Here is a 24,349-nt window from a genome sequence, read left to right as displayed (position 1 = left end):
CGTTTTTAGTAATAAAGGACAGGATCGTGAAGAGTGAGATGAAAAGATTGGGACAAGTCTCAAATGCTAAATGTGAAGCTATAGCCAGCATTAAGACTGAAAACAGAGAAAAAGCGCTCCAAAGGTAACAAAATCCGACTCCCAGAACCTCTAAAATTCACTAATTTAAATGTTGTAATTTATTTGTGTACTTCCAGAAACTAGAATACAAAAATGACACGTTGTGGTGCCAGGCGACCAGCGAAAACACATGTTAATTCATAAGCTTTCTAGTTACCGGTCGGCGTTTCCTTTTATGACTGAGCCCAGTTAGCTGTTTCCCCAATTCCTGTAATTTTGGTAAACTGAGTATATTTACTGTACAAACAAGCGGTATCAATATTTTTCTCTCAGACTTCTGTGTACTTCACAAAATGTCTAATTATTCCTATAAGTATTTACGAACACAACAAGTCACACCAAGCCATCATTTCAGAAGCTGTGTGGTTTCTGGAAGAAAATAAATAAAGCTCATCAGAGGATATTTTTCACTTGTTGGATAATTGGAGTTTTGAGCTTTTGAAAATATTATCCTATCTAAAAGTCAATGCTTCACACATTATTTGCTATAGTTACTAAAACAAACTTGCAGGAACATAACTAAACAATTCATGACCTTGGATCCATCATCACTCTGAGAACTCATTGAAACCGACAAATCATGAATAATGCACAAGCACCTAAATGAGCAATGATCAAAACTTCATATTCATCGTATTCACCACCTTCGCTTAGATATTTGGACAAACCGACATCTTGTATGTTTGTGTTTCATTTGAAAGCTTGAAATGGATCCTCTTGATTTCGGAGCCCTTGAACAGAAAGCATGTCCTTTTCTCACGATGATAAAAATATCTGGGTTACTGCCACTACAGCCAGAGTCTTGTCAGTTTGGATGAGCTGCCCCAAGTTGACAAGTCCTCATCCGCAGATTTGTCACGGCGCTCTCATTGGGGAGCATAATAACAACATAAAAGCTTTCAGAATGTCTTTACTGTAATTGTATCTCACTAAAGCGTCACTTCACTTGCAGGCAATGCCGTTTACGAACCGATACTTTCACTGACATGAATACATGCTTTGACCCTTCGTTTAACAAGAGCTTTTAGGGTGTATGGCTGCGGGGCAACACTACACTCATGGGTCATCATGCAGCATAAATACATGAGTTTTCTTTGACCAGGGGAGTATGGCTACAACTCCAACAGTGGCTTATACATCTATCAGTTGTCTGAAAACATCAGTCAGTCAAGTGTGAAAAGCTAAATATATTTGGCCACATAGGTTCTTAGCACAGCAATCGTGGGAAATAATCATGTTTCCTGTTTTTCCTCAAATGGTCATGAAGCTGTAAAATGGCGGAATAGCACTGAATAGGTTTGGGGCCAAGCCACTGGAGATGTGTAGTTAGTCTTTCATCCTGTGCATCAGAATGTGCGTACATGTCAGCGCTGTAACAGAGCGACGGTGATCACTACTGACAAGCTACAGTGATGCTGCAGCAGTTTGTTGCAGTCTTACACAATGTCCTTCAGGGAGGCTGTCTCTGAACGCTCTGCTGTTATTCACTAAATGTTACCTGAGATTATCCAAAGACAACGAGCTGTGAACTACACAGAATCGCGAGAAAGACAACCAAAGATGCCGTTGGTGACAGTGAATAATTTAGCGGTGCTGCTTTTATAGGTTTGGAAAAGTTGGATGAGCCTCAGCTGTTGAATGTTCAGGAGTCAAATCTCGTTAAATGCTTCAGGGTTTTCAGGGCTTTAAATTTACATGAAAGAATGCAAACCACATTCGTTAATTATTTGTACTTTTTATTTGACATTTGTGTCACAGTATTTTACTAAACTAAGCACCAGAGTAGATGATTAGAGTTAATGAATTGGGAAAAAAGTTGTTTTATAATCCATTTTCAATAAAACAAATTAATTTAATGGACTAGAATTAATCATTTGATGTAGTAATGAGTTTATTGAAACTACTTTTCCTACAGAGTCCTATCATTTTCCACCTCTTTCCTTTGTGTGTTTTAGTCGCCTTTGCAGTATTACAGAATTACATCGTTTTCAAATTGAGTTTGTTGTATTTGTATCTGTTTCTCTTAGTGGTCCTTGGATGATGTTTTTACAGTATATGCAAAACATGTGTAGGTGGAGTGTTAGAAGTGCTTTTACTGCGCGGCAGTGAAATATTAAAGTGTATTCTTCCGTACAAGACTCCAATAGCCACAGGCCATCTCTGTGTATTGCTGCTGTAGATTTCCTTCAGTCAAGTTCTTTTAGCATGTGGGTTGAATCCAGTTGTATTTCTCAGATTAGGGCTAATCCAACAGTGGTGCCCCGATTTTTGTGTATAATGAATATCTGCAGGGGGTAACCCGCTGGAAGAAAACGTGTGCTTTCACAAAGCTGTAATCTGTAGAGAAGAGGGAACTCCAGCCAACATGCAACCACACTGCCTCAGGAGGAACACCTACTCAAGACTATATGCCCTCTGCTTTCTCTGTGGTTGGTCAACTGGGAAGAATTGCACAACAATGCAGACTGTAATGCGTATACAAATATGAAACGCTTAAATGTCACAATACAGAGATCATTTAAACATTTACTTTAATGGTTAAATTGAATGAGCACATCTTGACAAGCCTTTAAATATAATGCAGCTTATTAAACTCAAACTAGATTAGATGGAGTCACAACTCAATACTCATATGCAATTTCATAAACATGCATGATGCATGTGGTATCTTTTTAATCAGCCATGTTAGTGGCTCAACCAACGTCAGTCTGTCAGTCGGTCCACCACTTTGTTCCAGACTGAAATATCTCAACAGCTATTGGAAGAATTGCCATGACATTTTGTCCAGACATTTCTAGTGCCAAGAGGATGAATGTTAATGAAGTTTGGTGATCCTCTGACATTTCCTCTAGTGTCAGCTGCAGTTTTGCATGTGTGGTTTTGACCAAGGCATCTCAACAACTAGTGGATGGATTCGCCAAGTAATTTGATTGCAAAACTAATGATATCTCCATCTGCTTCAGCTGTACTTTATCTTAAACGCTATTTAGCAAATGATAACATGCTAAGGTAAAATGATAAACAGTTGAAATGTTTGCTTTAATGTTTACATAGCACAATGAATGCAGTACTATTTGTCAGTTGCCGTGTTTTCATTCAATTGCTAAGCTAAATGTATGCTATCTTTTGAAATGCGGATTAGGTGCCATCAACTGGTTTGGAGCGAACTAATTTGGTGAGAAGTTCTCACTCTAGGAATCCCATGGCTGTGACCCGCCTGTGAACGCAGTAGAAGGAGAAGAAGTAGAACTCGCTAACAGGCGGCAATCTCCGTTTCTGAGTAAAGTGAAGCTAATGCGGAATAATTGCATTATTTCTAATAGCCAACAGGGGGCAACTCTTTATATAAGAGTCTCACTTGATTTATTACCTCAGTAAAACATTGTGAACAGGAATTTATGATCTCAATCACTAGTTTCAAGCCTTCCTCAATTCAGTACGATGTTCATTTATTAAATTATTGTCTCATTGAGAGTGAAATAGATTATAAAGCAGGGTATGCTTAAGGGCGAGGGCTTCTGTGTGATACCAAGGCGTTGTCCAGGCAAGGGATTGTCTTTTATTTTTGTCTTACAATAATAACTCTTTCACAGTACTTTCAGCTTTTTCAGCTGTTCAAATGTAATTGTAATATTTCTGTGATTTAAGAATGTATGTTTTCCAGCTTGGCCTTTTATTTAACATGCAGCAACTCATGCTAATTCAAAAAGTTATATGCCTGTGCACAACAATTGCATTGGAAAGTTAGCCTGAGGGCTAACTAAATTATTTCGGTGTCGCTGCATTATGAGCTGGAAAAACAAATCCTATTGTTAAGTAGGCGTGCCTTTCCAAAGACCTGCAGATCACAAGGAATCTACAGAATAGTAAATGATTTCTATAAATTAATCCAATACCATACACCCACAATACCCAAACTGGGTGATTATATATGTTTATCCAACCTCTCCAATATTTCATTACATGCTGCCCACTGCATGCTGGGAGGGCTTGAGCCCCGCCACCCCTCTGTTAAAGCAGAAACTGAATTACTGAGGGTGAAAATTGGTTCTTTGTGAACTTTATGACCTCTGATAGTAACATGACTACAGCTGTTTGGAAATTTTCTATAATGTGTTGTTGCTCAGGTGTCAGACACAGTCCTGAGATATTCCCACAACATCCCTGTACACCCTGTCCAGCTGACGCGCTAAACCGTGGCTGACGCACTAAACAGTGGCTGGCAGAAGTCAAAGGAAGCATGTCCAGGCATGTTACCTGGAATGACAGGGGAGGGATCCGGGTTGTGGGTTTTAACCTTGCAAACATCATTCGGAAGATATTGAAGCCTAGCTGCCCTGTTCATTTTGAAAAGGAAACACTGAATCTGCCGAGTCAGTACATTCACAAAATGTGTTTGCGTCCTCTGTCAAGCCTCGTAATCTCGTTAGAAGATCCACTTTAAGTCGAAAGAGATCTTCATTACTTTAAAGTTAATAAAATAAGTATTATACTGAACTGGCTTAAATAGGAGATAATCTGTGTGGCAGGATGGGGAAATGTATCACCGTAATTGACCGTTCACAGTTCTTTCCACAGATGTAAATAATGCAGAGGTTACAGAACCCCACATCAGATATCAGAGGATACCTGATGTAAGAACAAAGAGGACATGACACAAATTACTGCAGTATGAAATTGTCATTGTGGTTCATTTAACGTATGATGTTAATAGTCAGTAGAGATGGAAAAATCTCTACAGATCCAAATGAAGATAGGAATTATTTGGCATTCGATTTTTTGTTCCGCAATTACAAACAGTAGAGCGAATTTATAGCTAAATGGATTTACAAACCTACCGGCTTGTAGGCTTGTGAGCGTCATCCTGTCTAAGTGTTTGGCCTTCTTAGTGTTCAGATTAATTCAGTGTCTTTAAGTAACTGTTCAGCACAAGAGACCAGATTCAGTCATCATGACTAACTTTGGTCCAAACTGAAATATCTCAACAACTACTCGATTGTCATGAAATTGTGTACAAACAGCAGTGGTTTCAAATGATGAATTCTAAGGACTTTGATAATACACTTTTCCTCTAGCTCAACCATAAATTTGACATTGTGGCTTCATTGAAATGTTTTAACAACTATTGCCTTTAGAATATTCATGTTCCCCTTGACATTGAATGTAATAACCTTGGTAATCTCCTGACTCTTTATGTCGCGCTGATGGTAGCATGCTAACACGCTGAACGAAAAGATAGTGATCATACACATATTACACACTAAGCATTACCATGTTGTCATGTTAGCAGGCTAGCATTAGCATTTTGCTTAACGCACCACTGTGCACTCAACAGTACATCCACACAGTGCCGCCAGCATGACTGCAGACGCTTAGCCTTGTTGATGGGTCATGCTATTATCTTTGAAAGGTGCAAGTAATTCACATGCTTTCAAGCAATAGCGCAGTAAAGAGACCGTACAGATGTAGTTAGTACAGTGTAACACATGTATGAAGGATTTTCTGTGTAAGGCTTTGAATAGATGTGAGTGGTCTTCATGCTTGCAGACAGAATTAAGAAACAGGCTTTACAGAAGCTTGTTTAACTGCCTGCTGTGCCGTTGCACATTTTGTACTTGGCGAATATGTATTTAGTGTTTCTAGTTTCTCTTTGATCCCATCTTGTATACGTCGGTCATTTTGGGATTGCGGCTGCACGTCTGTGCCATGTCCTCTGCCTTCTCTTACTGATCATGTGACCCTGGGACAAGACAGGTATTCCCGTGTGGCTGAGACCAACACAGCCTCTCTCTCTCACTCGGGGGAGACAACGGAGGTCCTGCTGCTCTCGTCTCCTCTAGTATCACCGCAGGCACTGCTCTCAGACGGCAGTTGAAAACTAACTTTCCAGCAGGCAGCAGCACGCGCAGAAAATGGGTTATTTGTAATCGTCACAAAACGTAGAGTCGCTGTGCTCACTTTGTTTAAGTGCTGTATCCAATTCCCTCAAATCTCATGGCTCTCACCAGTGACTCAGTCCAAGAGAACTCACCTCCTCATCCCAGTGTGAGCCCTCCTCTATCATATTTCTCATTCTTACTTTCTTGTACGCATAAAGTTTAATTTTCTCACTGCAGTGTTCTCTTTTCAGGAGAAGGCAGCAGCTCTCCTTTATTTCCCCTCAGCGATAGAGCTTTAAGAATTCACTTTGTAGACTCGGCTCTGCTGTACACATACACCACAGGTTCATCCCTACATCAGCAAGTTTTATGATAGAGTTAAAAAAAAAAAAAGATCCTGCAGCTGTCAGTGGGAGAGACCCTCAATACTGCAAATCCTTGAGTTTCAGGAAGACGTAAGATACTGAAGCTGCTGCATCAACCTGTTAAGTTGGACGAGATGGCGAGAGGAGAGAAGCAGATAAATAGATGAGGGTGAACAGTAGAAAGCAACAGTAATGAGAATCAGATGTGGGTGTTAGGTGATGGAGGAAATAAGATGGAAGAGGACTGAAAGAGAGGAAGGTTTTTTCTAGGTGGATATTAATCATGTATAGAAAGTGTGTTTGTATTCTGAGCAGAAATGCACAGAGCCTGCAGCTCAAAAAATAGCTCCACGTTCCCTTTGTAATAAAGTAAATGATGCGTATCTTCATTGTGGACCATGATCAGGGGAATTTACCGCAGTTGGTTAGTGTTTACTGCTCCATGAGCCCAAATATATGATTCCATTGGTCTTTTAGCAGAACAGGTAGTCTTTTTTTTTCACAAAAAGCTATGTTCCCATTTTGAGAATACAGTTGTAACAAGTGTTCATTTTATTGTTGCCCTCTATTCTGTTTCATTTATTAGCATTAGCTGAATATCTGAAAAAAAATCTGTGTTGTGGCGAATAATGTGTTGCTGCTGAAAGAGCCGCTGTGAAGCATGACGAAGCCAAAACTGAACAGAGGTGAATTCACTCTAACGTTTGTCTTATTATGAAGGGAGAAGCTTTTTTTTTTAAACTGTTTATGAAAGGCCTATTAATTCCCTGAAAGGAAGTTGAACAATTTGTCCGTCAGCTATAAAACAATGGTGTAGCTGCCCTGGGAGATTATTTTCCTATAGATTACGGCATTACCTTTTACCAGTAATACCAAACAGGCTTTATTTCTGTGATTGCGTGTTAGTGTGGTATTTTAACCAGTGTTACCTTAGCCTTTCAACACACATCAACAGGTCGGGGGTGTGTGCTGAGTTTAAATGAAGGCCAATTGAAGGACAGAGGAATAATAAAAATGACTCATCGAAAGACTGAATCAAGCTATTAAGTATGTATGCATGTCTGAACACCACCGTAACACATGGAGATATCACAGAACTGTAGCATTTATACAATTGTGTTTGCAGAAATTGACCAGATCAGATGAGTCAGTTTTAGACATTTTTTCTCTGAAGAGCAGTTCAACCTGCAAATTCCCAAAAGAGAACTAATTTAGAAAGAAAAAAAACATATGAAAGGTTGTTTAAAGTCTTTTGTGGCTTTTAAGTGATGTTACTTGAGACAGCGTCAGTTCAGGATGAAGACCAAGTTGGTAAATGAAAGACAGAGTTAGAAAGAAGTGATACCAGACCTCTGTAGTCCACTGTTCATCTCTGCCTAATACACAAATCTCACACACATCTTATAGGATAATATGATGGATGTAAAATGTGACTTGACTTGTTGGTGGAGGTAAAAGTAATTCCATTTTTTTGTCTGATAATGTTTATCTGTGGAGCACTCATTTAGCATGTGTTGTGTACTCTTACTCCAAGTTAAATTCATACAGCATGTTAAAGGGTGGAACTTTTACAGAGTGACTGGATTTCAATCTACACTGAATGTTTATGGCCGGAGCTCAGTTCAAAAGGCCCGCAGATGGCGGCAGATAAGGCTTGTTATAAATCATTTATACTGCAGTACAGCCCGGCGCTTGCACATTTGCATGCTCATGTTTCAGGGTATTTGTCCATTAAAGAGCTGTGGCCAATGCACTGATTTCCCCATTATTTCTAGTTGATTACCCAAGCAGTTGCATTTAGACCAAGGAGAAGTGAAGGGCACCGGGCAGCAGAGCATGGCCATGGGGAGCAGACATCCCACATGGCACCCAATTATTCAGATCACCGCTGCGTCACTCGGAAGATTAATGCCAACAAGAATCCCACTGAACCTCAATCTTGCATTACAGTGTTTACCCTCACATTGGCCATTCGGGGACTCAGCTATTTCAACTTTCAGTATGCTATGACATTTTGACCTTAACTTTGTTTGAAAGTCCAGTTTTCTGTCTGTCGGCATCCCTCCTGTCTGAAAGAATAGATGATTAGTAATGGCTCTGTGCTGGTCCCTGTTCTAAACCTGCTCTCTGTCTCCCTCACCAGTCTGCTCCCAGTTCTCCCGAGGAGTCTACGCCATCCTCGGCTTCTACGACAGGAAGTCCATGAACACGTTGACCTCCTTCTGCGGGGCGCTGCACACCTCCTTCATTACTCCCAGCTTCCCCATTGATGCTGACGTGCAGTTTGTCATCCAGATGAGGCCCGGTTTGCGAGGAGCTGTTCTCAGTCTGCTGGACCATTACAAGTGGGAGAAGTTTGTCTACCTTTACGACACTGACAGAGGTAAGAGCGGCCCTCTTGGAAAGTAACACACACACACACACACAGCTATGGAAACATCAGCTTTCGGCTGGACTCAGAGGAGTAGTGCAGAACATCTCGTTGCTCGAGAAAGTGGAAAAAGTAATTGGCACGCCAAGCCTTGCTCATGCAGAGGTGTTATTATACGGTGTATGTGATCAGTCTTTAATATGTAAATCCCTCATCCCAAATCTTCATCCTAAATGGTCTGATACATTTTAATCTATGCCAGTAATGATCCTAAATTACCTCTCTATGTGACTGAATCCTGCTGCAGTCAATAGCTCCTCGCTTCGGAGGAATGAGTCATTCACAGGTGCTGCTGATCCGCCGCCATAGTACAACTCCAGCCGCCTGAGCCTCTAATCCCCTCTGATTATCATTTAGCTCTAATTGGATTATATAAAGACAGAACACAACATACTGTAACTTCTGCATCTGCTTAATGGCCGCCCGCTTCCCTCATGTAGGCCAACTATTTACAGACTTGGGTCTTTGTGGTCCTCTTGAGGGTCAGCATCTGGAGAGGCTGAGTTAAGAAAGGGCACAACAATTTGTCTGTGTAGATTGGACCACAAGCTGGCCATGTACTGTTTTTGGCAGCAAAGATATGTGTGATGTGCTTCCATTTGTGTTTGTTTGTGTATGCTTTGTTTTTTAGTTATTTCAAATCACTCAGTAGGTTTTCTTGATGCAGTCTCTGCTGCTAAATGTGCCAAAACCGTTCAGAATTGTGCATTGCAAGTATTTTTAAACTGACATGGAGCATTTCTAGGACAAGAACACTCCTTTTTCACTTCCTCCACCTCACTTTATATATCTCCAGTTCAGGTGGGTGTATCACCTAAGTCATGAAACGCATTCTGACAGAGCAATTTTGTCCATTTTTATATAAACATCTATATGTCTTAGACAAAAAAAAGAGCTTCTTGAAAGTTTTCTAACAAAGACAAGAGCAACACTTTCATGAGCGTAATGTATATGTTCAGAGCCATGTTTGACCTCATTAACGAAAGAGGTTGTTAGTGCTCTCAATGTGGGAGGGGACCTCGCTTTCATTGGCTGGCTGATATGTCTCTTTGTTTTGGTGGTTTTATGGTGATTGTAGAAGCTGATAATTGATTGACTTTGTGGTTGAGATAAAATGATTAAGCTGTTTATAGCCTCTCTTGGGCACAATGACCCTTCTCATAAGTGCTCCCTGATGGAGCCCTTTGAGCTCGTAACTTTCTTTTTTGGTCTCTTCACCTGCTGTGTCTAGGCTGACGGGCCAACCATCTGTAATACTCTGCCCATTTCCACAGTGTGACTCTGACGTCGTGTAAACACTGTAGTTTAGGATGGATTCCCAAATGCTGCACAGCTTGTGTTTGCTGAGAGGCTGGTTAGCCGTCCCATTCTGGCTGCCAGTCCCAGACCGCTCCTCCCCGTCAAGGCCTTAGAGCAATACAGCCGACACTCATCCAAATATCAGTTTAATCTTCATTATAGCAAGAGGGCTCTATTTAAGTCCAGTGAGGAGCTTGAAGGGAGTTCTCGAGAGACGCTTGTGTGAGTGACTGTTGATAGTTTGTGGAACAATATGACAGTAAAAGGCTGTCGTGGCGTTTTACGACGCTACGTGTAATGCCTGTTCCACAACAAGACACTGACCAGAGCCTTTTATCACAACAAACACAAAGGCATCTTAAAGTCAGTTTGAAATTTGAGAAATCATTAAAATGAAAACTGCTGTCTATCATGGGGAAGTGGACTCTGTCCTCCATTTCATCACTCCCCATGAGAGGATTTCTTTTTTTATATAGCCCCAAGGTAGAACTTTCATCAAAAAGGTATCTGTGTGACAGGATTTTGACTGTAATAGAAAATAAAATGACCAGAGATACCACTTAATGTAACCATGCATAAACCGTCAAATACTACTGTCATCTTTAATGTGTCTCTCAAATTTGAGTTTCTCGCAGCTTCTCCGGTCAGATTAGGAGTCTGCTTCTGTTTCATGCAGCTCATGTCTCATTAGAAGAATTAATTGTTTGACAAATATAAGTGATACAAAAGGGGAAATTGAAGAAATTTCAGAGATCCAAGAAAGCAACAAAGACTTTACGCCTTCACAAACATGGGTCATTAAAGACACGTTTATCTGCCGCAGTGCATCGTCACCTATTTCTCCTGGATGTACAGGCTATGAAACATCCTCATTAAACAGACTAATGGCTTTTGGCAGAAAATACCTCTTGAACCGAGAAACATCTGGGCATTACCAGCTGGCCCCTGAAATAGGACCACACCAGGTTATTTCTTATTTACATAGTTTCCTAGAAATTGCATATACTGCTTACCACATTATTCATGCCAGTTAGTACAATTTAAAAGTGCAATAATGCTTGTCAAAATAATGCCAATTTTCAAATGAATCCTAATAATGAACCAACCCTGCTTGATTATCAGCAGCGACATTTTAAATGACCAAAACATGTTTTGCATATAATTGAGTTTTGGCTACATTTCTTTTCATGGCTTCGACAAGCGGTCTCTACGATAACAAAAATGTGACTGATGTCAAAAGAAAAAAAGTCCAACATTTCTACAGAAAGACTCAACAGACAGAATAACTTGTTGGTGATTTTGAGAACTGTTGTTTTATAAAAAAAAAAAATTATTAAGAAAAGTACAGTATGTCCTCCATTTAATATGATGACCTCGACGTATTCTGATGAACACAGTAAAGCAGATGTTGTTGCATTCCTGATACTGACAGGATTACTTTTGCCAAGCAATGTCTCTGGCCTTTTTTCATTTTCTTATCATTTGTAGCATTTATTATAGAAGTGCTCAGAGGTAAAGGCCTGCATTGAAAAACTAAAAGATACTTAAAGTATGAAATGTAAGATTATGCATCATGCTGAAGAATGGCCCTTGTCAGTGTTTTATCATGTACATTATTGTACTTGTAAGTGTGTATACAGTGTTGGACGGTTTAAAGCAAGACTGTGTACCCATAAACAGAATCAACCACACAATCGTGCTTTTACAAATGAAAAGTTGAATTCATAAGAAATAAAACACATCCTTGTTTAATCCAACACAAAACAAGAGTTTTGCTGTTATGACCGTACTTGGTCTGGTGTATGAGAAATATGTTCTTACAGTCTTAAATTGTGTGAAATCTTGAATTGTTCACTAACTTTATCTTTTCAATAAATTATTAAATTAATATCAGTATAATATTTTCCCCACTCCCCCAGTATAACTATTAAGTAGCATAAAATGGACAAACTCAAATAACGTCCAAGTATCTCAAAATTGTATTGAAGCACTGCACTTTAGTAAATGTCCTCCAGATTCATGAACTCTACATAATGCAAATTAGATCTAAATGTCTTTTTGTTGCCATTAAAATTAAGGACTACAATCTAACAACCTTAACTGAAGCCTTTTCTGCATTCTTCTGCCCTTCCGACAAATGAGGATTGCGGAGAATTTGCATTCGGTGTGTAATCACGCTGCCCGGCTGCTGAATGTCTGGTTGGTTTCGTCTCCGCAAGGAAACGTCTGATTAATTGCACACTGCTAAAGAGCTGTACTCAGCAGTCAGGCACACAGGCTCATTAACAGAGAGTGGGATAGAGAGAGAGGCCGTACGGCACAAAGCAGCTGTTCCACTCCTTGAACACCTTACTGCACCTTCACTTTGAGATGGACATATATATCAATAGGCCATGACCCCCCTCCTCTCTGGGTAAATACTGTTTTCCTCCCAGGCCCTAATATTAAGATCCATCAATCAATCTCCTCCGTTTCAGGAGAGCTGTTATCCTCCCTGTTCAAGGACTCTATTATACCTCATAGAGAACATAGAAAGAACAAAGACAAGCGCAACTGGGATACACATGTAACAGAATAACTAACTAGTGTCTGAAAGGTACTTTTTTTTGTAAGATGTGTTTCAAAGGATTCTGAAAAACATACTGTCGAGAAAGCACAAGCCTGAAAGTTAAAAAAGAAAAAGATTCTCCAAGGTTAGACAGAACTGTGTCACATTGTATAAACTTTCAAAAGAGAACAGTTCCTTTTCTGTTGTTTTCTTAAAGAGAGCATGTTTATTTGGCATCATGATTTTGAGAATTCTCTCTGACTCTGTGTTGAATGAATTTAAGATTATCTGTGGGAATCAGATTGCCTTAAATTGCCATCTGGGAATGGAGTGTGTTTGGAAAGGCAGTTTTAGCTGCTGTGTGAGCGTGTGTGTGTGTGTGTGTGTGTGTGTGTGTGTGTGTGTGTGTGCGGTGACGTCACTGGTGGAAACTTCAAAGAGCTGTGTGCATTCGGTGAGAAGATACAGCTGAGGCGGTAGCTGTAGTGTTTCTGCATGAACCAAACCTCTTCTGTTATCAAGCGCTCACTGCGCTCTGCCAGACGCCCAAAATGGCACCAATTGATCCATGCTCATCCACGCATGCAGAGGCAGTGCAGCTTGAAAACAACATCAAACAACATGTAAGCTGCAGAGTTTCTGCTCAACACTGCAGTGTCGGACTCATTGTACCTACAAATTCATCTATATGAATTATGAATACAGAATATCAAACATTTTTCAGCCTAGGGAGTGAGCATTTATAAAATATGATGCTAATATTTCCCGGCTTTAGATCATTTGTAAGTTACAGACCTCGGAGATTTAAATGGCTCAGTTACTTGTTGTGGACAATCTTGCTTTCAAACATTAAGACACATTGTCTTCCTTGAACAGATTGGCCGACAGGCTTCCATTGCAGAGATGTGAACACACTACTGTAGCTACAGCAACCTTCAGAAAGGCGTTACATAACTTTAAACAGTCACTTCTTAAATCTTTGTTCTTTGCTTGAAAAGGGAAGTTGCACTTGGCCTCATTACAGAGAGTCTGTACTCTGGGCAGCTCGACGTGACCTGCTAAATATACAGTACGTGAACAAAGTTAATGCTGCACCTGTTTAGGATGCATACATTGTTAAACTGGCAGAAGTGGACAGAAAATGTACATGTGGATCATTGCTCTGAGTGCTTTCTGGTGTAGTTTGCGTAAAGCAGCCCGTATTGCAGTGGAAATAAAAAGACAGCGTAACAGTGCAGAGACCACTGTTTCAGGACCTTGGACAGTTTTGACTTCCCTCATACCGTTCTATGCTTTCAGCTCTATTAGCTGTTTCTCATCTATTTTTATTTTACCATCCTCCATGTTTTCTTTTACTCATAGAGTATTGTTGTATGTGGGTGACTAATTAAACAACAAACATAAATAAATAAGTGGAGAAACATGCTTCCATGCAGGGGTAAGAATACACTGACGACAAGGTTGGAGTATAAAAATATGAATTGTGTGCTGTTGCCTCTCTCTCCCGCCAACTTAAAAACATCCACAAAGGAATATCTTTTGGCAGAATGGTGTTCATCCCTTTAGTTTAGACTAGATCCAGAGACAGCAGCTTGTGGTGGCCCAACACTTTACCAATACTGCCTGGGTGATGTGGAGAAGATCTTGATATATGTTTTTTTTATATCACAATTTAGTTTTATATCGGGATATCAAACTTGAAAATTGTTGGAGAGATTGTTCATCAAAGCGTGATCTGGCAAATGGCTACAAAGTTAAAATTGGTGGAAAACACTCTGCTGTTTGAACGAATTTGAAAAGATTTCTAAACAGCAACAAGGATTTTGCTTATGGAGCTGATCCCTCCTAATCAACTCAGACAAGAGCATTGCATTTTAAAAGTAAAAAATATAATCAAGAAAGGACGAGAATAGTAAGAAGTATAGTAAGTGGTAAGTGTCGGGTAATAATGTTTGTGCTGTGCACTTGCTAGCCACCTAGCTGTGCATGAGCCAATGATTGTGAAGCACATGGAATTCTATTAGTCAATACAAGCGCAGCTTCATTGCTCTTCCAGAGCTTGTGCTCATGTTCATTAGAATAAATAGTGTGTTTAGTGGCAAATCCAGGAAATTTACTTGACAACCCAAAGCAATTCATCAAAAATCTAAATGTAGAATAGACATAAAGAATTCTTGCTACCACAGTATAAATTGTATATATATATATATATATATATATATATATATATATATATATATATATATATATATATATATATATATATATATATATATATATATGTATATATATATATATATATATATATATATATATATATATATATATATGTATATATATATATATATGTATATATATATATATATGTATATATATATATATATATATATGTATATATATATATATGTATATATATATATATATATATATATATATATATATATATATATATATATATATATATATATATATATATATGTGTGAGAAGTGTTATTGTCTCCCGGAATGCATTGTTAAATTGTCCAACCCGACTTAAGTAGACGCTTTAGTGTAGTTTTAATTTGTCACCTTACCCTCATGGCCCAAAGCTACTTTCTCTCAATCACCCTGATGTGCGGCCATTATGTATGATGATGTTGAAGTATGATGAGCTAGCTCAGAGATTTGGGCTTTGGGATTTTTGGAGAGTTGATGTCATTTGCCATAAGCAGTATTGCGTTGAGTCACAGAGATCTCTCATCACCTATTAATGAGCTCCAGAGGACAGACAGGAAGTGAGAGGTGGAAAAACAACTTTTTGCAGGATAAGCAGTGTATCTGATTGTGAATGTGGGAGATGGTCAACAAAAGTAGGACAAAAGTTAAATGTGTGTTGAAATTACTTTAGAGAAGAGCAAGCGTTTACGTTCATCTTACTTACTTGTTTATTATAGGGGTGTTAAAATGTATTTGAGATCTGCGACATCTTGAAATCTTGTCAATAAGCAGCTTGAAGCTTGATCAATCATTTTTACCATATCTGTAACTATCAACAACATACAATCAATGCTTGCCTTTTCCTTCCGCACCTCTCTACTCACCGTGCTGCCACTTTACAAATCAATACACAAGGTCATTTTTATCATTGATTACCTAATGAATAATCTATTGTGCCATACCACTTCATCTGCTCTTATTATTACTTTTTGCTACTCTTGACTCGAGGACAATGCAGGGGCAAGAGTTTTACTCCAGTAAGCCCTCAGCTCAACATTTGTGTCTCTGCTATTCATTCACAGTCAAAGAAATAGCCCCGTCTTCAAATGAATAGAAAAGAAAATGAAGCTGTACGAAGACGAAGAGTGAGGAAAGGAACAGAGGAGTCAGCAAAGCCTTTGTGCCTCTCCTGCGTCAAAAAACAGCAAATGGCACATGGGGCCAAGCACTGTCAGACATGCTGTCAGATGCACCGAATGTTTTTTACTCTGTGAATTCAGAGCCCCTCCTCTCGTTTTCCTGTAAGATCCAGCTTGTCATATCTAATCTGCGCTAACTTCTCCGCTTTACGTGGCCGTATAAGAAACCAGGTGACTAATAGAGCGCCTTGCTTTATAGGCGCTGCTTTGTTTATGGCTCGAATCTTGTCTCTGCGGTGCTCAAATGTCTCTCATCTATTTCAGGACACTTGCTTTCATGATAACACAAGGCCATTGCAACAGTAGTCTTTTTGCATTATGAAAGAGATTAATGTGATGTGCGCTTCCCTTTTTCCCTCCGAGGGATTACGCCATTTCTATTTGCTTAAGAGACGGGAGGGTGTTGTTTTTTAGGGGAGCTGATGGACACGAGCCAGTCTGCTCCATCTCTTTCTATGTGGTTCCAACACAAATACCTGTGCTTTTTATTTGTGTGTTTTTCAGTCTGCTGCTGACGTTATGTGCTCAAGATTTCCGAATCGGAAATGTCTTGAAGTGCAGCAAATGTTCATGAATTTGCTGAATGAAATATGAATACAACTTACATAAAATATGACAGGAAACACAAGGAGAAAATGCTTAACATTCTGTTTGCAACTTTGCAGCTGTCACTAAATTAGAAATAATTAGTTTGATTAGCTCTGATTGGAGATTTGGCAGGAGGGAATGGTGTGGGGGTGCAAGGCTCTTTGCAGTTCAGATGATTTGAAACAGGGAGCTGTTATCTGCATTGGAGGCGTTGTCGGGCTAATTGTACTCAAAAGTGTCCTTTTACTGTCATTTGGCAGCTTTAATCCTTTTTCTTTCCCCGGCTCTATAAGCATTCCCACTGAAAAAACGTCTTCTTTGTGCAGCCACATATAAGCTGAGAGATTTTTGAGAGATTCCTCTGGAGTAGGTTCAGAAGCTTTGTCTGAGTCCCCTTTGGTGTCGCGCTTAGCTTTGCGCATCCCATGATAACGGTGCAGTTCAGATGCCTGCAAGAGAATTTTAAAGAGGTCACCTTCTCCAAGGAGGAGGAGGGACGACTGAGTCACAGTTGAGACCGCACACCACGCTCAGCCGTCATGTGAGCCGCTGATCAACACAGACAAGAAGCAACACACACTCAGGTGCCAGCACAGCCTCAGTCCGTCTCTGTCTGTTACAGAGGAAATAAATCACCTGGTAAATGTATTATTCAACATTTGATCAAATGTTTTTCCTTCGGGATTTACAAATCTAAGCCTCAGCAAATGCTTAATATATTTTCAAGTAAAGAAATGACACGTGCCAATTTGAAAATGCTTTATTCTAACACGCTATACATAGCTGTGAGTAACCTACTTTTTAAAAAAAATTTTTTTTACATTGAACCCAATAGTGCTGCAACCCTTTCTCTCATACCAATCGTCTGAGCTGCAGAGAACATTCTGATATCCTGGGCAGTGCTGCGTGCTACTGAGCGTAGCTGCAGAACAATGGGTCAATACTACTCGGACTACAAACCAGAACCCTTCCGATACCATAATCTTGTCCCACTTTCTTGAGGTTCATAGTTTGGTAGCTTGAAAGGATTTTTTTTTCGAGCAGTTGACATATTTTAGCCACTTCATATAGTTTTCCCCTTCTGCCAGATTGTCGTTGATTTTTGCACTGCAAATGTCGCGCTCGCTCATTCGCACGATATTCAAACTATTTACCCGTCTTCAACATGTCCAGGTCTGGTTCATGTCAGCACTTATCTCTTCGGGAGAGCCATCGTCGCCGTTTCTTCTTTCTCTTTGAGAAGAAGCCGCTAAAAACAAATATCAGTTGTGGCTTGATGAAAGAGCAAGCTGTCCAGTTGAGTACTGGTGCAGAATGAACTGCAGAGGAAACAGATGTTGCAATAGCTCAAAGCTTGTTTTTCCCTCTTGTTCTTTTCCTACAGGTGTATGTTTGTGCGTCTCTCTACTTCTGACTTCAAGGTGCTTGCATTCCTTTATCAAATGTCAAGAAACATTACATTAGACTTACTAAAAACTGTTTTGTAAATGTGTCTTTGTTGATCAACGTTATTCTTGACTTTCAATATATACATCCTGACTTCTTATATACATATACTGCAATGATAACTGACAGGTTCAAGATTGTTTGATGAGAACAGCAGCCTGTAGGCCAAAAACAACACAGATGAACGTGAGCGCAAAGATCTTTAATTGATAGACGTCAAGGACAATAGAACTTCTAAATAACTCGAGAGACGTACATTCGGCAAGTGTAGACACACCGTAACATCAGCATTCATTTACACTAGTGTTTTTGGACACTTGACAAATGTACGTCAATGACCAATAACGGAAATGTAACACCGCAGCACTACATGTAAAAGGCTGTGTATGTAAATCATTTTACTTAAGATAAATGAAATAGTTGTACCCTGCTATATATAGCCTTGTGACAATATGTTCCTGATTTTGAATATGTATTATTTTCCAGTATGGCGCTGAATAATTGACTCTCTAAAATGCCCTTGATGGTTGTCCTGCCTGCTGGCTGTTGTAAAACACCATCTGTTTACAAAGTCAACCAAAACTCTTGGACCAAAAGACTTTGTCATTTGTTGACCACCTGATAAATCACATAATATTCACCAGGAGACCTTTGGATGTCCTTTGACATTCAGATTTCGCATTTATGGTTGCACCATATGTCACATTCAGATAATTCCTCCAGTTCAGGACTTTCAAACTTCAGGCTTTTATTTCTCCATATCTGTAATTGTAACCATACTAAATAGCTTAACATCGCAAGCGCATACAAACGTTTAAATCCCAAATATCCCACTTAGTTTACAGACAGAAAACGAATGAAAGTAAAACTCTCGAGGAAAATCGTTTGTAAATCCCTCAAATCGTTTTTCTTAAGCAGCTACTAACATGTCTCAAAGTGTCATGCATATCCCAGCTTATGGTGTTCAGCACTATGTGACGGAAGACTGGGAGGAGCGCTGACACTCAGCTTCTGCCTTTTCATTTCCCCTCTGCCACCAGAGAGATTCACTGGGCTGGAGTCTTGCACTAATATCTTGTTTTTGCCTGTTTGCCGTGATGATGTCTGGATGATGACAGAGCCAGATCCAGTCCGAGGTCAGCTCAGCACCTTTTTACCTATCAAACGCTCCACAATGCACCACGGCGGGACAGTCACACTGAATCTCCTTTTGAACTCCTTCACCTCCCCTAGTGTCAGACATGTGAACACACATCTCTGCCTCCTTAGACTCACTGGCTGTCTGATGTGGTGGCGCCCTGTGAGAGCCACTTGTCTTTAAAGGCCATACCTGATCTGAGTGCTGTCTGCCGAGCACTTCAGTGTGAAGGTCACCAGTGGGGGAAAGGAGGGCGGACATGTCAGCTGAGTCGTGTGCTCTGAATACATAGGAGCTCTATTGGGAACATCTCCACTCACATGTCCACCAGTGAGAATGGATGAGCTTGTTGAGAAGAGACGGTTCTTTTGGATGTAAATGGATGATTTCTTTAAAAAACATTTGCACATGAATGCTAAAGACTAAAAGCTAGAGGTCTGAAAGCTCTGCATGTGGCCTGTACGCTGAAGGATAGGTATTACCACAAATAACTTGTCAGACGTATTCATAATCAAATTCAGGGGACTACTAATTTCAAAATGGATCAAATCTGGGAGCTGATTGAAGCTGCAACTCTTTTAAAGATGTTCTACAACTTTGTACACTTGTTAAATTACAAAATAAGAATTTAGCTCTGAGAACAAATTATTTGTTCATCGCTACAGTATAGTGAAACAATAGGATGATTAAATAACTAATCTGAGATTATCTTCCCTCTGAATTTACAAGAAAACCAGTCGAGAGCAACTGGACTCAACTGCATCTGGATTTGACACATTTTAAGGTGTTTGACATGAAGTACAGTTTGTCCCGTTGAGATGCTGATTCAAAAGGATCCAGCGTCTATAATTTAGTTTCCTCCAACATTTAAAAGTTTTGAGAAACACATAATATGCCCTCCAGACAACATTCACACAACAAATAATTTGTGTCTGTTATAAAATATCTAATACACATTTGGTTTTGCCCTCAATCAATAAATATGCAAATATTGAACATTTCAAAAGTTTAATGTCTCTTTACTGAAAAGTCAATCTTCAGTGTCTGTGCACTGGGCCATTACGGCTCCACAACACTCTTGTGTAAGTTGAATAATGGACCACAATCCACTTCCAAACTAGCTGTGGTGTCACTTAGTCATGCTCGTACAAACACATCATATAATCAGGTTCAAGAAACTTTCCTCTTTCAGGAGATGAATGTGGAAACAACCTTCATGTTTCAAACTCTGCACATACATAATTCTGCACAGTGAAGGTCAAACATCCAAGTGAAGTAAAAAAATCTGTGAAAAACATCTTTGAAGGGAGAAGGACTTTAAAATGCAGGTCTGATAGCAGTAACGATTCAATAATTCAAGAAATAAGGAAGTCTTATATTAAAAGAGCATGTTCAACACTCATAGAGCCTCACAGAGCCTTTTTAATACCCACACTTTTCCAAATAATGCATGGATGACTGTGTGGCCAACCCAAACCCTATCTAAAGTATTAATGAGCACTGACTTCCATGTATAGCTGAGTACAGCAAACATACAGGAGGAGATATAACGGCTCCAGCATCCATTGGTAGTTAAAAGCGTCTGGTCTGTGCTGCAGGGAGGTATCACATGACTGTGATACAGTGTGAGAACCGGTTTCCATTTAGCCTGTGTAATGCCAGCTTCCAGTAGAGGCTCTGTGGCTGACTTGTATTTACATAAACACATCTTACACCAGCTCCTCAGCACCCCTGTTAATATCCCTTATTTTATGGAATCAGCAGTTTTATCCCTCTGAGAGAAAAGGGTAACGCAGCATGTGATGCTGCTTTGCTCTGCTCGTTTAATCCAGTCAGCTGGAGTGTGATAGCCGGGGTAAACCATTTCCTTTCTGTCAGTTAGTTATGACCCAATACTGCACGTACTGCAGCTGTCTTTGGCTGTTTTTTTAAATACATTTTCTGCTTGATGTAGTATCTTTTCAAGGGTCCTTGCTTTTTCCACATGATGCATTTTGTAATGGCTGCAGTTTATCCCATTCTTAATACACAATGACCCTGATTTGTTGAGTTTGTATCCATTTTCAGTAAAGTCACTTAGATGGGAGGGTTTGACATTGAGTTACCAGCATTCATATTTTACTAACTCAAATAACAATCAACCGAACTGAAATCAAAAGCCAGTTCGAGGCCTGCTGTTTCAGCACTGCCTGTGGCAGAGACAGATGTTCTGTCACTCAGCCAAACACTGTGTTTATGATATCCTTTTACCAATTACTCATAAGAATACATGCTAATACAGAAGCTAATTTATCATAACTAATACTGTACATTACAGTTTGAAATGAACTTTTATTACTCTGTTGTATTACAGTTATTTCTGACTCTGTTATGATTTTGTCCCAGAAGGCAGCAGCGACAAAGTGATACACTTGTTAACCGTAGACTCAGAAATTTAAGTAATCTGTTGTGATAATGTACAGAATTAAGATGCACAACACAGATATTTTAAAAGTGCTTCTTCAGTAAAACTGGAAACCTTCATTTCATTTTATACATTTTCCAAAACCCAACATCAGATTGTATTGTCCCATATGGTTCATCCATGTGCCACTCAGCTCATGGGACAGTGTGTGTGACAGTGTGTGTGAGCACGTCACTGTGCTTGTCCTCATATAACAGATGTTTTGTTGAATTGGCAGCATGGAAGCTTCAAATAGCTCAGCAGGAGATGCTTCTGGTTTACTGGAACAATACCAGTAATCAGAAAATTCCCCTTCTCTTCTTTTATCTGCACTGGCTATAAAGCCAAATGTATCAATGCCACCGAGTAGCTGATAATATCACCTCTGATTTTACAGTAATGTAAGGTTAATGGACTAAAAGCTGTAGAAATAAAACTTCATGAACAAGCGGTACAAATTAAGGTGCGTAAGGAAAAGTGATTTTTGTTATTTCCCAGCCAAAGCTCTTGTTTCTTCTCCAAAATCAAATGTACAGTAGCCACAAATTACTTTCCTTACCACATTTATTTCAAACAAATATAATAAAAGTTTTCTGGCTTCTTTACTTTTTAGTCAATGTCCCTGATGTCCCTCTTTTTGGCGGATATAGAAAGTGCCTTTGTGGCCAATAAACTACTGAACATGTATCCTTAACCCATTTAGTAAACTAGCAGTGGAACCATCCAAATTCCTGCAGGTGTATTGTGGCTGTTCAGCGAAGTAACCGTTAGCTCAGCTTCTTCCTTTCATGTACCTCATCTACCCATTCATCCCATGGATGAGTTAAGCCCATTGTGCTTGCTGAACTGCATCTTTAGCAGTCCATAACACTACATTTGCTAGAGTAAGGGCCTCATGTCTTATTGATGTGTCTGTGCTCCCTACTTATGTTCACTTTAGCCTTACGTTCGCATGTTTGAATTCGTCAGCGAAGCAGGAAAGAGAGAAGTGATGTGACTTTGAGTAACACACTGCTAAGGCAGCGTGGGATACCGACATTTCCCAGTTAATAGTTAATTATACTCTGTAACCTTTCTATCTTTGTTATGGCCACCACCGCTTTGACTAAATCTTTTGAGGGTATATCTATCTCTGTGGACTCATCTCATCTTCATTTCTGTATCTGCTTTGTCAGTCAAAGTTCTTATACCTAAACCTTTGTAATGCATCTCTTAAAAACTCATGTTAAAAGTAATTCATTATATATCTAACAGCTTGGATTTTATAAATATAAACATACACTGCAAATGCATCCAGCGCAAGAGCGCGAGGGCTCATGTTTATTTCATAAAAGAAGTCCCAAAACATTGTTTTCAGTGTTCTTACTCTTATCCACTCAAGCAAATGTCCATATTTCATCGTCTGGACACTGTTTGAATAACACCCAAATGGATACAGATCAGACCTGTTTTATTCTGAAGCTCCTTGTTACATACCTTGTTTACCTGTTGTAAACATTTTCGATCAGCATTTTTTCATATTATTGTTCAGATTGTTCATAGCTTTCCAAGCATTACCGTGTTGCTAACCATAGCCGAAAGCCAAAATACCCTCACTGCTCTTCTTTACAGCAATTTGGATTCTCAGCCAGGTACCTGGTGTGCTCTAAAAAAAGAAAAAAAGAAAAGACATTTGCATGATGGAGCTCTTCTCCCTCTGCTCCTCCAGGTTTTGCAATCCTCCAGGCCATCATGGAGTCGGCTGTAGCCAATAACTGGCAGGTGACAGCTCGCTCGGTGGGAAACATTGTGGACCCCACAGAGTACAGACGCATCATCGAGGAGATGGACCGGCGGCAAGAGAAACGTTTTCTCATTGACTGTGAGGTGGGCCGGATCAACTCCATACTGGAGCAGGTACTGAGCCAACACACACTTCTTCTTCAGCCTGGGTGATTTGAGAAAAATAATGCTGTCCTTAAAAACCTTTATTATCCAGTAGCGTAAACACTGTCTTTTCCTCATTTCTTTTCCTTGAACATCATCTCTATCCACACACACTGTGACATAAGGCACTCTCCTGGCTTTGTTTGTTCCCCACTATTCATTTATTTTTTGTTATCACCCTAAACACCTGGAGTGCATCATGATTGCCTCACATATCAAAATTCTAATTTAAAAGACGATGTTAAAAGCAGACAAGATGGAAACACTCAATTATGGTTTGTTATTTGTTGTTTTCTGTTCGCACGTTGTTTGAGGTTACCTGGGCTTAATTTACGTGGAGGAATTAAACAGCTTCCTCATCCTTGTTTCCTAGGTGATGCTCGGCTACAGCTACAGTGTTCCCACATGAGTCTTGATTCAGATTCAGTGTTTGTTAATGCGTGCTGCTCACTGTGGCTGCACCGAGGAGAATACTTCATTGTCAGAAACGTATTAAATGTGGTTAAACTGGAAATGTACTTCCTCACTCAGGAGATCGTTAGTGTTCATTTGGAGGAACTATGGTGCACTTGATTCTTTTTAAGTTTATTTGCTCATTAAATAGATGCCTGGATTTTGTATCTTTTTTTTCTTCTTTTCATCAGTGGTCTACTATACTTGCTTCAAGCAAATGAATTGTGTGTAGATGAATGTTGATAATGTCTCTGAGTTGTGTACGTGAGTAGTGTGATAGAAGGGTGAATGAATGTTATGTATCTGAATGTTGTTTAA

At 39.6% G+C, this 24,349-nt stretch overlaps 1 protein-coding gene across 1 annotated transcript in view; it reads left to right on the top strand.

The window, feature by feature from the left end:
• Positions 1–24,349, top strand: part of LOC137802623 (glutamate receptor 3-like) — a 60,063-nt gene that overhangs the window by 4,955 nt on the left and 30,759 nt on the right. Inside the window, 2 exon segments of the mRNA XM_068600633.1 lie at positions 8,508–8,747; positions 23,361–23,548. Coding sequence (XP_068456734.1) covers positions 8,508–8,747; positions 23,361–23,548 — 428 coding nt within the window.

The sequence above is a fragment of the Clinocottus analis genome, unplaced genomic scaffold (genome assembly GCF_023055335.1).
Source record: "Clinocottus analis isolate CAN_PGR_092001 unplaced genomic scaffold, fCliAna1.0.p SCAF_5, whole genome shotgun sequence".
Classification (NCBI taxonomy): Eukaryota; Metazoa; Chordata; class Actinopteri; order Perciformes; family Cottidae; genus Clinocottus; species Clinocottus analis.
Note: the sequence above shows the minus strand (reverse complement) of the source record. Positions and strands in the feature narration are given on the sequence as shown.